At 45.7% G+C, this 13810-nt stretch overlaps 1 protein-coding gene across 6 annotated transcripts in view; it reads right to left on the bottom strand.

Annotated features, from left to right (window-relative positions):
• The window catches only part of MYO1C (myosin IC), a 352367-nt gene that overhangs the window by 96185 nt on the left and 242372 nt on the right, over positions 1 to 13810 (bottom strand). For all 6 annotated transcript variants that reach the window (XM_077480547.1, XM_077480549.1, XM_077480545.1 and 3 more), the window contains exons 12-14: positions 5920 to 6025; positions 3717 to 3797; positions 3499 to 3590 (exon numbers count right to left, since the gene is read on the bottom strand). In XM_077480547.1, the coding sequence (XP_077336673.1) occupies positions 3499 to 3590; positions 3717 to 3797; positions 5920 to 6025 (279 nt within the window). The remainder of the gene's footprint in view (positions 1 to 3498; positions 3591 to 3716; positions 3798 to 5919; positions 6026 to 13810) is intronic.

Here is a 13810-nt window from a genome sequence, read left to right on the forward strand (position 1 = left end):
TCTCTCAAATAGTAAAAAAAAAAAAAAAAAAAAAAAAAAAAAAAAAACGCCTGTAAACGAACACTGCTAAATGCGAGTTACTGCGTTTACAACCTGTTACAGGCATTTGGCCTTTCAAATGCCTATGAATATTCATTCTGCACGCATTTTTTTTGCATTCCAAAAAATGCTTCTAAACCCAACTGTCAAGAAAATACAATAAACGACCCTGTGTACGCACTGATAAGATAACAGAGGAGAGTTTAGTGGCAGATGGAAAAAAAAAAAACCGCCCAACCGCTCCTAAACGTCCGTTTACCAGCAGCAATGTACATGAAGCTTAAGGCTTCAGGTACACGGGACATTTTTACAACCTCTCCTGAACGATTTAACTCAACAGATAGTAACCCACATTTAAAACGTCTGTTTCTCTTTTGTTCATTGACTGACACAGCTCCATTAATCTTGACCGTAGGGTTATTACGCCACCTTCAGGAGAGGACTAGGCAGAACATGTAATACATGTGAAAATACAGAACTGTACTGTTCCGCCCAGGGGGCGGCCCTCTGGCAATAAACCCTCAGCCTGCTTCCTGCAGCTCAGTTTTTTTCTGCCTAGTGAAGGAGAAGGACCTAGGCTCCCTGCGGGACCATCGGCCCTGGGGTTTTTTTATGGATTTTTGCCTTTTGCGCAAGATTTTGATCCTGCGATCTTTTATTGACTGGGTGACAGGCTGGATAAATATAGATCCTTGTAGTCTCCTCAGCCTGGCCATCGAGTGTGTGCAGGCCCTTGTTACGTGCTGGGTTGGCCACCACATGCCCTTCAGGCTCCAGAGGTGGCCGGTGAGCGCAATGCTCTGGGGCACACAAATGACCGGACTACGGATGTCTTTGTCACAGTGTGCCGTGGCCCACAGCCACCCCGTACTGCTCAGGTGTGGTGACTGGCGGCCCCTGTTCTGATGTGTCAGAGGACGCTGACCAGGACCAGACAGTGAGGATGAATCCGTGTCTGGATCCGAGCAAGAAAAAGCACTAGTTGGAGCACTTATCACTGCTGTGCGCGATATCCTGAAAATACAGGATGCAGCAGGATCCTCTGCTGAGGTAGCGGTCCCCTTTGGGTCCCGTTAGCCAGCCCGTACACCTAAAGTGTTTCCGTATCGGACTTATTTTGAGAAGTTCATTTACAAGGAATGGGGTAGCCCGCAACGGACCTTTTCGGTCCCAAAAAGAATGGCGGTGCGGTACCCTTTTGAAGAGAGCCTCCTTAAAAAATGGTTGGCTCCCCCGGTCGTGGACCCCCCAGTATCCAGGTTAAATAAAGTAACCACGATTCCGGTAGAAGGGGCTCTGGCATTTAAGGACCCTACCGACAGGAGTACTGAGGCAGTGGCCTGGTCCATGTTTACAGTGGTGGGGTCAGCGCTACAACCGGTACTGGCCACGGCATTGGTGTCACAGACCCTTACTAAGTGGGCAAAACGATTGCACCGTGAATTGGAGACACAACAGTCCCCTCCAGTCTGCGTACAGCTAGCAGACCAGTTGGTGCACGGCCTTACATATGTCTGTGATGAGGTCCTGGATACACTCACACTGCTCTCCAAAGCATCGGTATCAGCAGTGATGCTACGGCACCTAATCTGGCTGAAATGCTGGTCTGCGGACCAGGCATCTAAAAAAAAAAAAAAAAAAAGCCTTGACGGATTTGCTCTTCCTTGGTGAGCGGCTATTTGGAGGTTTGATGGATGACATTATTAAAGCGGTAGTAAACCCGCTATTTTTTTATTTTTTTTTAACACCTGCAAAGCAAAAGGCATAATGAGCTAGTATGCACCGCATACTAGCTCATTATGAAATACTTACCTTAGAACGAGGCCCCGACATCTGGCACGATCCACGCCGAGGGAGCTGACATGCTCCCTCGCGTTTCTTCCGGTTATCGCGGCTCCGGCGCTGTGAGTGGCCGGAGCCGCGATATCGTCACTCCCGCGCATGCGCGCGGGAAATTCCTTTCCGGCCGCCGGCCACTGCCGGATTTTTAGGCCGAGAATCCCCTCATGCGCATGCGCCGCTGCAGTCAGCGGCGCATACCGAGGGGAATATCTCCTAAACCGTACAGGTTTAGGAGATATTTTTTTTACCTACAGTTAAGCCTTATTATAGGCTTTCCTGTAGGTAAAAGTTACAAAAAAGGGTATACAACCACTTTAAAGCGGTTGTATAGTCCATTTTCTTTTTCTTTTTTTTTACTTTTTACCTGCAGGTAAGCCTTATTAGAGGCTTACCTGTAGGCTAAAGAATATCTCCTAAACCTGTACAGTTTAGGAGATATTCCCCTCGCAATGAGCCACTGACTTCAGCGGCGCACAGGGGATTCTCGGCTGAAAGTCCGGCAGATGCCAGACCTTGCCGGGAAGAAAACTCCGGCATGCACGCGCGGGAGTGACGAAGTGACGAAGACACGCCGAGGGAACATGTCAGCTTCCTCGGCGTGGACCGAGCGAGATGCCGGCGCCGCGTTCTAAGGTATCTCATAACGAGCTAGTATGCGGTGAATACTATCTCATTATGTATTTTCCGTTGCAGGTGTAAAAAAAAAAGTGAAAAAGTCATCGGGTTTACTCCCGCTTCAGGTAAGCGCTCCCAGTCCGACTGTGGAGGGACAAAAGCGTCCCTGTTCTTGCAAGCCTGCGAGCAAAAGTACTACCACATGAAGGTTTGCCCCCGCCCGACATACAGGTGGGGGGGTCGCCTTCGGGAGTTTGCAGCTCGGTGGGCCTCCCAGCTGTCTGACCAATGGGTCTGTGAACTGATTTCATAGGGCTACAAGATAGAGTTCCTCTCTTGGCCACCAAACCAATTTTTTCCCTCCAGCATACCCTTACTCCTGGCTCGTCGGGAAGCCCTGTTTGGGGCAGTAGGGGACCTGCTCAACACGCAGGGTGATAGTGCCTGTTCCAAAACTGGAAAGGTTTCAGGGATTCTACTCCAATCTGTTTGTAGTCCCCAAAAAGGAAGGGGTATGTCCAATCCTGGACCTAAAAGCCCTCAATTTCTTTGTGAAAGTACAAAAGTTCAGAATGGAATCAGTTCGCTCCATAGTCGCTGCACTCCATCAGGGGGACTCCCTGGCATCTTTGGACATCTAGAACGCATACTTGCATATACTTATTCAAAATAATAAAAAGAATCAATGTAAAAAGATGCTGAATCAGATGGAAGGATCAAGCACATGGCATACAGATTTTCTTAAAGTTGAAAAAATTTGTTCCATAATGATTACTTTTGGTGCTATAAGTACTTGTTAAACGGAAGTAAAGCCCATCGTTAAAATATTGTAAGCAGACAGGTTTTCCTGTTTAAAAGGTTTCTTTATATGAACACATTTTTGAAAACAGTTGTATAAACCCTTAAGTCAGATCATAGGAGTATGATGGATTTACACAAAAAAAAAAAAATGAAATCCATTTTTAAAACTAAAAAACAAACACATTATATTAAAATACTTACGTCACAAAGTGTGGGTGATTTTTCACAGTGTCCTCCAACTTCTCCAGGAATGTCATATCTGTGGCTTCTCCTGGACGTAAACATTCTTCATCCTACAGAGAGGAAAACACAGAGTTCATCAGGAGCACCTTCACCAATGCTACCAATAACAAAATCTGCTTCCTCTACAAACATATCCTGTTTTTCTAAGCAATGAGCAAGGAAGACATTGCACTCACCAGAATGGAAATTATGCCTTTGAATTTCTCTTCGACCAGATCGCAGATTATTTTGTTATTAAAATACTGGACTGGCTCCCACTGCAACGTAATAGGAAATGATTAAAATGTGCAGAGTAACTAGACAAGAAAAAAAAATGTAATTAGAGTCAAATTTTGTGGGTAATGGACAGGATTTAGAACATCTGTCGGGTTAACTGCAACCTTTATCCCTGCTAAGATGAATACTCTTCTCTATTTGTCTTGATGACCATTGTCTCAAGAACTGAAAGACTAGAAATTAAGCATATTCTTGTTGTCAGGAACAGAAGGTGAGGGAGATCTTCTAATATGGACACCTGATCGAATAACAGCTAAGATAATTTCCCCTGCTTTGTCTTCTGGACATAAAACAAGGGAAAACCTCACCGAGCCAAACCGCAAAGTTAAAAAAAAATAAAGAAAAGTTTTTACCACTTAAAAAGCAGAAGTTCATCAGAAATTTGTTTTAAGGATAAGTGAGGAAAGGATAGAAGCTATAGTTTCATATAAGCTTTAATATTTTTATTCAAAAAAAACATTTTTAATCTTTTCAAATCTGCAGCTTTCATTTCAATTATATTAGGTGATCCTGCAGGAAGGTCATTGTTTAGTACTTTCAGTTGCAGGGCAACAAACCCTCTCTTGCTACCTTCTAATGTAGACAAGTTTCGGACATTACATAGACATGGTCCACTGCTGTCACCATCTGCAAATCTGCCCTTAGAAAGGCAATGCAGCCCTCAGATCAGTAAATGCATGTAAACAAGAAGTGGCTGAAAATCAAGGCTCAGCAACAGAGATGGAACTTGAAAAAAAATGGGTTCAAAAATGTATATTTCACTTTTATTTTATTTTACTTTTTATTAAATCCTACGGCACAGTTACAAGAGGAGCCAGGAGTGCCAGCGGGGGACCCAAGAAGAGGATTTGAGCTGCTCTGTCATCAGGGCCACCATCAGGGGGTAGAGCCGTCACAACTGTAAGGGGCCCCGGGGCCCGAAGGGCCTGCCTGGGTCAGAAGGCAGAACAGGTGAAGGGGATCCGTGCTGTGCAGTATAGAAACAATCTCAGTTTCTGCAGTTCGCGTGTCATCGAGTCTTTTGTGGCCATCTCTGGCTATTATGAGCATGTACACCCTTTGTGTCACAGTGATCTGCCTGTATTAGGCTTCTCAGCAACAGGTCAGCTTTGTAAAAACGAGCTGGGACCAGGTAGGAAGTTACAAGTAGGGGCTGTGAAGGATAGGGAGAGGGGCTGACGTGTGCGTGTGTGTGTGTGTGTGTGTGTGTGTGTGTGTGTGTGTGTGTGTGTGTGTGTGGGGGGGGGGGGGGGGGGCGCTGAGATATACACAGGTGTGTGAAAGGGAGGGCTGCCATATATACAGGTGTGTGTGTGGGGGCTGACATATATACAGGTGTGTGTGTGGGGGCTGACATATATACAGGTGTGTTTGTGTATGAGGGGACGACATTTGTACAGGTGTGTGAGAGGGAGGGCTGCCATATATACAGCTGGGTGTGTGTGTGTGGGGGGGGGGGGCGCTGACATATATACAGATGTGTGTGCGGGGGGGGGGGGGGTGCTGACATCTATACAGATGTGTGTGTGGGGGGCACTGACATAAATACAGATGTGTGTGTGGGGGGGCGCTGACAAATATACAGATGTGTGTGTGTGGGGGGGGGGGCTGACATACATATACACACACACGTGGGGGTGTGTGGGGTGCTGATATATACACAGGTGGGGGGGGGGGGCTGAAATATATATAGGTTTGTGGGGGGGGGGGGGCTGATAGATATATACATACACAGGTCTGTGTGGTGGGGCGTAGATATATACACAGGTGTGTGTGGGGGAGAGCTGACATATATATATATACAGGTTTGTGTGTGTGTGTGTCTGTGTGTGTGTGTGTGGAGGCTAACATATGCAGGTGTGAGGGGGCCGACAGATACGGGATTGAGGTGGGGGGGGGGGGGGGTGAGTGTATACAGGTGAAGTGGCCGGTGTGCCGATTCGGTAGGATGGCCCATAGGCAAGCCCTGGGGAATGTTGGCGGTCAGGCTTGGTATAAAGGGGCCCAAAAATTTCTGATGGTTACCCCGTTTGTTCATTTCATATAAAAAAAAAGAGGAAGCTTTAATATCACTTTAATGACTACAGATAAAACACGACTTACTGCAATCCCTTCAGATTCATACTCATCCTGCTCAGACTTCAACGTCAGCTCTATAAACAACTGCTGCAGTTTTTCATTGCAAAAATTAATGCAAAATTGTTCGAAGCTGCAAAAGAAGATTGTATAAAAAGAAATATATGGAAAAAAAATTACTATTTTTCAAGTTCAATTCTCGAGTAAAATAGTGCACATGAGCTCAACATAAAATTTAATTTGTTTTAGATGGGACCATGACCTATTAAAAAAAAAAAAAAAAAAAGGAAATAAACCTTCAGGGTACCCTGCTGGCAATGGGTATGCTGTGTATTATTTCATAATCTAAAAACTAGTTGAAGTATTGATCGGTTATATGAATCTTACACATGCACTGCTAGTGTTCGTACAGGCAGGGCTTTATAGGTTTTAACTGCAAATCTTCTTGGCCAGCACTAAACAGAGGGAATGATTACAAGAATAGGTGTTTCCGTGATGTCTGTGTACACAAGTCTATCAGGCTTGTGTCACTTAAGTCTGTCACAAAGACTGGCAATTCAAATTCAGGGCATGATGAAAAATACTAGAGATGATAATAATAGAGAATGCATGCTAAAACAATACGATCAAGTGAGAGGCATAGCTAAAATGTGAAAACTAGCTCTGTGACCCTCAACACCACTTTAGAACTTCTGATGTGGTCCTCCTTCAATATTGCACACTGTTCTCCCATCACATTTTCCAATTCTCTACCCTTTCCTTGAATGCAGAGGCAAAAATTCCCCACATGCAAGCAGCTTGATCTTTTTATCACATATAAAAATATACATCCTTCATTCGGAATGAGACCTAGGGGAAACACTTTACATCCCGGACTGGAACAAAATTTAGCAAGCTGCAACTACCTGCTCAACCAACATTCTAGCCCAGGAAATGCTCAAAAAGTCCTGTTCCGTTGGTATATGACCCCCATAGTGAATACAGAAATTTACAGTCTGTCTTAACCTTGTGCTTCTGTAGTTGCAGGGCAAAAAACTAGGCACCACATCTGGTGGCAACATCCCAGCGATTGTAGATTAGTCTATAATTTAATTCAAAACTATTAATAGCAATTTAGCTCATAAACCTTGGGAAGCATTCCCCAACAGATCCATCCTTGAGCTTCATAGACATGAATGGAAACGCACTTACTTTATCTTTCTAGATACGTGCCAAAATATCACCACAAACCAGCGACAACCAACTGAGTTTCCTGGAGGTGGAACAGGGGGATGGGCATACTAGGGTTCATAAAAACGTACTTCTATTCTTAATGACACTCATTCCAAAATTTCTGAAGACATGGGTCTCCTGGTGGGAATATAACAAAACCTTAACCACTCTCTTCTCCTCCCCCCCCTCCCCGTTTACTTGAGGGGGGCAAAACATAAGGCTCCATCCGGCTGGGTCCCCCCCCCCCCCCACACACCTCTACATTCTTTTGTTTCCTTTTCTTCTTCACTGCATCTCGATACTGTGCTGCTAATCTTATTTTCAGCATCCTTCAGGGGGCATACCCTTTTTAAATTTTCTTTGCAAACATTCCCTATTCTTTCCAAAAGCTATGTTGTGCTGTTTAATCCTGCCCCCCCAAATACTTTGCTATTTGAGAATAGCCAGTCTGTCTTATTTGCATTCAGAACGCTTTATGATTGTGCACTTATGTGCACTAGATTATGCAGATCTGTCATTTAACATTTGTACCATAAAAGACCTACAGGGACTGGTTCCCCCTTTAATGTGGGGTCCACTCCCCTGGACCTGTATAGTACCCTGTGGAAAAGCACCTTGGTCAGAGCAAAACCCTGCACAGGGTTCTATTATGCAGGGTCCACCGCCATAAGGCTGCATTACAGGCAAAACCTTGAGTCTTCTCTCCTTCCAATGAGGCTCTGGTACCATCCATTTTGGCTGATAGTTTTTTCGAATGGATCCAAATGAAGTCCATGATTCTAAATAGAACTGTCCAGACCAAGTATGTTCCGAGAGCACATGTACCACATCAGTGACCATTCCTTACAGACACTGGTGAAAAAAACTGAGGTCATTCCTGTGTAGTAGGGGATTTATAGGGGTGGACTTCCTGTTTGATTATCTGCCAGTGTCCATCCACCAGTAGGTGGCGTATAACCCATATAGTCATTATTATGGTTGCTCTGTGTGCCATGATGTACGATAAAGAAAAGTCTTTTTTTTTAATGGATCCACTTTAGGCTTCAAGGAGCTGCTCGATTCATTCTTTTGGGGAGAGAAGAACTCTGCAAGACCTCCAGAGGATGCCATTTGTATGCCTACCTATAGTAATAATTGGGCTGCAGCGTGCATATGCAGGTTGAAGAGGACCAGGCAAGAACAATCTAAAAGCAAAGTTGCCACCAATAGGGCCACAAAGTATAAAGTAGTAAAAGGCTGGATTGAGGACGAAAGTGAGCATCAGAGTAGGTGGGTTGGATTAAACAACAACTTTTTACCAAAGATAGTTATCCTTTAGGCCCCTTTCACACTTGTGCGACCGGAAAGTCATGCAACTTTGACACGACTTGAAGTGATGCCTGTGTAATCGTGCCTTCTATGGACCTCAAGTCGCATCAGAGTCCGACCAAAGTAGCGCAGGGACTACTTTGAAGTCGCACAGATACAGTATCTCACATAAGTTATATATTATGATTATATCTTTTCATGTGGCAGCACTGAAGGAGTGACACTTTTCTACAATGTAAATTAGCGAGTGTACAGTTTGTATAACCATGAACATTTTCAGTTCCCTCAAAATAACTCACACAACCATTAATGTATAAACTGGTGGCAACAAAAATGAATACACCCCTAGGTTTCCCTCCAGGATGTCATGTGGCTCTTTAGTGTTACAGGGTCGCAGGTGTGAACAGGGAGCAGATGTGTTAAATTGTGTGTTGTCGCCCTCACTTTCTCATACTAGTCACAGGAAATTCAACATGTCACCTCATTGCAAAGAACACTCTGAGGATATATAAAAAAAAAAAAAGAAAATATGAATTATTGCTCTACATAAAGATGGCCTAGGCTATAACAAGATTGCCAAGACCTTGAAACTGAGCTGCAAGACCATACAGTGGTTTAACATGACAGGTTCCACTCAGAACATGTCTCACCAAGGTTGACAAAAGAAGTTGAGTGCACATGCACAGCATCATATCCAGAGGTTGTCTTTGAGAAATAGATGTAAGAGTGCTGCCAGCAGTACTGTCAGTGCTCAGACCATGCGTCACATGCTGTATCAAATTGGTCTGCATGGCTGCCACCCCAAAAGGAAGTCTCTTCTAAAGATGATGCACAAGAAAGCCCGCAAACAGTTTGCAAAAGACAAGAAGGACATTGATTACTGAAACCATGTCCTGTGGTCTGATGAGACCGATATAAACGTATTTGGTTCAGATGGTGTCAAACGTGTTTGGCGGCAACCAGGCGAGGAGTACAAAGACAAGTATGTCTTGCCTACAGTCAAGCATGGTGGTGGGAGTGTCATGGTCTGGGGCTGCGTGAGTGATGCATGAGTGCTGCATGAGTGTTGCTGGCACTGAGGCACTACAGTTCATTGAAGGAACCATGAATGCCAACATGTACTGTGACAAACTGAAGCAGAGAATGATCCCCTACCTTTGGAGACTAGGCCACAGGGCAGTACTTCAACATGATAATGACCACAAACACATCTCCAAGGTAACCGCTGCCTTGCTAAAGAAGATGAGGGTAAAGGTGATGGACTGGCCAAGCAAGTCTCCAGACCTAAACCCTACTGAGCATCTGTGGGGTATCCTCAAGGTGGAGGAGCCAAAGGTCTCTTCCACTCCTCCATGATGACATCAGCTGGTGGATGTTAGAGGACTCCAGTGGCAACATGTGAAGCTCTGGTGAACTCCATGCCCAAGAGGGTTAAGGCAGTGCTGGAAAAATATGGTGGCCACACAAAATATTGACACTTTGGGCCCAATTTGGACATTTTCACTTAGGAGTGTATTCACTTTTGTTGCCAGCGGTTTAGACATTAATGGCTGTGTGTTGATTTATTTTGAGGGGACAGCAAATTAACACTGTTATACAAGCTGTATACTCACTAATTTACACTGTAGCAAAAGGTAATTTCTTCAGTGTTGTCGCATAAAAAAAAAATATTTACAAAAATGTGAGGGGTATACTCCCTTTTGTGAGATACTGCATGAATGGTATTCATTGGAAATCACGAGGTACGACTTGTCATGCGACTTTGCAGTCCCAAGTCACAGGATAAGTCCTCCCCGGGACAGAAACCTCAGTCCAAGATGGCGCCGGAGCTGGGAGAACCACGAGGCGGCCCGAGCTCAGACACATCCAGGTCACAGAGGAAGGCAGCCAAACAGACCCAGCCGGACCATAACAGGGACCCCTTTTTTATCTCAATCCTCCGGGGACCTGGATGCAGAGCAACAGGGCAAGTCCTTATCACTGCTCCCATCACCAAACACAGACACTCATGAGCCTATAGACTCCCTGGTGTCCTCCATAGATAGGAACATGGCAGTGATGAAAATCTTCAGCCAATCCAGCCCTGATAGAGAGCTGCCTGTACCTCAACCTACACCTTATGCTGGAGATGCTGTGTTGCCAACACATTTTTCTGCAATGCTGCAGCAAGACCTATCTAAAAAGCATGTTCCATAATTAGCACTAATCTTAAAGAGGAAGTAAACCCTTCCAAACAACTTGGACCTATAGGTAAGCCTAGATTAAGGCTTACCTGTAGGTCCAAGCAATATCTCCTAAACCTATATGGTTTAGGAGATATTTGCCCGAAAATGGGCACCGCTGTCTACGGCGCATGCGCCGTAGACAGCGGCGCGCAGGCGCACTAAATGCGGCAAATCCAAGAATGGATTTGCCAAATTTGTCGACTCCCGTGCGCATGCGCGGGAGTGACGTCATCGCAGCTTCGCCGTATGACAGCGGCGGAGCTGCGAGGCGCGACTCCCGTGCGCATGCGCGGGAGTGACGTCATCGCGGTTGCGCCGCTGTCATTGGTCGGAGCTGCGAGACGCCACCAGCAAGATGGACGCGGCGGACTACAGGGATCAGCGGCGACTTCGCTGGCTCCTGTGTCAGGTAAGTGACACATAATGGGCTACTATGCGATGCATAGTAGTCCATTATGCTTTACCTTTGCAGGGAAAAAAAGAGGAAGTAAACCCATCAGGGTTTACTTCCTCTTTAAATGTGACATTCAGGGCATAGGAGAGAGGTTTGTGATGATTGAATCCAAGGTGGATGGTGTAATTACCAAGGTTAACCAGAATTCCACAATGATTACAGATCTCCAGGGCAGATTATATGATGCCTATACTAAAATCGAGGATTTGGAAAACCAGTCTCGCAGGTATAATGTGCGCATAAGGGGACTTTCAGAAACCCACACTGATTTAGACAGAGCCATGAGGGAGCCAATGAAAGAATTGATTCCTGACTGCCCCAAGGTCGGATGGCCTACCACGCAACATAATAGTTGAGCTGCACTATTAACGCATAAATGAGAAGTTGATGTTTGCTGCCCTCAATAGACCGGATTTGTCACTATTTGGAGCACCTATTCAGCTTTTCACAGATCTAGCCCCATCTACAGTGCAAAAAAGGAGAAACACAAAGCCTTGCATTGCAACAACTCATGAACCAACAGATAAAGTACAGATGGGCATTTCCATTTAAACTGCCATTCTCATACAAGGGTAGATGCCACTCCTTTTCTACATTTAAGGATGGCTAAGATTTGTTACTGGAACTGGGGATCATCTTACGGGACTCCCAAACCACCTCACCCTCCCACCAAAGCAAATTGTCCTCTTTCCCCACTGTGGCAAGACCAAAAAAATAATAATTTGATTTTTGTACTCGCCGTAAAATCCTTTTCTCTGAAGTTCGAGGGACACAGCTCCTTTAATTCTTGACCTTAGGGTTATCATGCCACCTTCAGGAGAGGGCTAGGCAGAACATGTAACGCATGTAAAAACAGCAAGACTGCACAGCACCGCCCAGGGGGCAGTCCCTCTGGCTATAACCCCTCACCCTGCTTCCTGCAGCTCAGTCCGTCAAAAGCAGTACAAACATAAATAGGATGGGTGGGTGCTGTGTCCGTCAACGAACTTCAGAGAAAAGGATTTTACGGTAAGTACAAAAATCCCATTTTCTCTTTCATTCATTCATTGATGGACACAGCTCCTTTAATTCCTGACCTTAGGGGCGTCCTCGAGCAGTGTCAAAAAGACGAGGGGTGGAAAAAGCAAAACATAAAAAACTTAGCTCACAACAGAAGGAAAACCTCATAGTGGAGTTGCCGTCTTAAACGGCCGCCAACAAAACCTGCGGCCAATTTATGCATCAAAAGATGTGTTTACAACAAAACTTGTCACTTAAAGCATAATTTGCAACCTTACACGCCGCCTGCAAAACCTTGTGGCCAAAACAAGGATCCGAAGATGCGCTTACGTCAACTTTGTAGAATTTAGTGAAAGTGTGAACGGACGACCAAGTCGCCGCCTTACACACCTGGGAGACAGGTGCTTGATGTCAGAAGCCAGGTTCCAATTGCCCTGGTGGAATGAGCCGTGACAGGTAAAGGGGCACCCGCTCCTTTAAGGCATAGGCCTGATCCACGATCTGTCTGCTCCACCTAGAAATGGTGGACGACGAGACCGCCAGACCTTTTTTCAGACCAGCCACCGAAACAAACAGTCCAACTTCCGGAAGGGAGCCGTAGCAGACAGATACACCCATAGAGCCCGGACCACGTACAGGGAATGTAAGGCAACCTCTTTCGGGTGTATCGGCTTAGGACAAAAAGGACGGTAACACGATATCCTCATTTAAACGGAATGCCGAAACCACCTTTGGAAGGAAAGAGCTGCGGACGTAGCACTGCCTTATCCTTGTGGATGACTAGGTAGGGAGACTTGCATGACAAGGCCGCCAACTCAGAAACCCTCCTGGCAGATGTAGTAGCCACTAGAAAGACTACTTTCTGAGAAAGTCAACAAGGGAATCTCCCTAATGTTTTCAAACAGTGTTTTTTGGAGCGCCAATAGCATCAGATTCAGATCCCATGGAGGTAGTGGAGGTCGAACCAGAGGGACTACGTGTCGAAGCTCCTGCACAAAAGTACCCACCAATGAGTGAGTCAACAAGGGACGTTGGAAAAAGATAGCCAAGGCTGATATCTGTCCTTTGATGGTGCGCTTTAGCAAAGTTTCTGATCCACTCCTCACTGCAAAAACAGCAGGTTCGTGGAAACTGAATAAGTGCATGGAGGCCACCTCATCTCCTCATGGAGATGTAAGCCTTCCACATACGATGGTAAATCTTCCGGGAAGATGACTTCTGTGCCCTTAGCATAGTGGAAATCACAGAGTCTGACAGACCTCGGTCCTTTAGCACCTGGTTTTCAACAGCCTTGCCATTAAAACCAGCGATGGTAAAGCAGGATGAAGTATCGGACCTTACAATAGAAGGTCCTCTCACAGCGGTAGACTCCAAGAACAATCGCCTCCAGTCGTACTAGGTCGACATACCAAGGACGACGAGGCCAATCTGGGGCAATCAGAATTACTGGAATCCCCTCAGCCTCCACTCTGTGCAGCCGAAGTGGTAGAAGTTTGAGTGGGAGTGGGGGGGAGGGGAGCATAAAATCAGCAGATAATGCCCCCATGGAGCCAATGCATCTGACACACCCGCCCAGGGGTCTCTTGTCCTGGATACAAACCTCTGCACCTTCCGAATGAGCCGAGGGGCTAGGAGGTCCACATCTGGTGTACCCCCCACCTTAGGCAAAGGAGCCAGAATACCCCTGGATGCAACAACCATTCCCCAGGGTCCAGGATCT

Source organism: Lithobates pipiens, unplaced genomic scaffold (genome assembly GCF_037356315.1).
Source record: "Lithobates pipiens isolate NorthernLeopardFrog02 unplaced genomic scaffold, aLitPip1_a1.2 Scaffold_16, whole genome shotgun sequence".
In the NCBI taxonomy this organism is placed as follows: domain Eukaryota; kingdom Metazoa; phylum Chordata; class Amphibia; order Anura; family Ranidae; genus Lithobates; species Lithobates pipiens.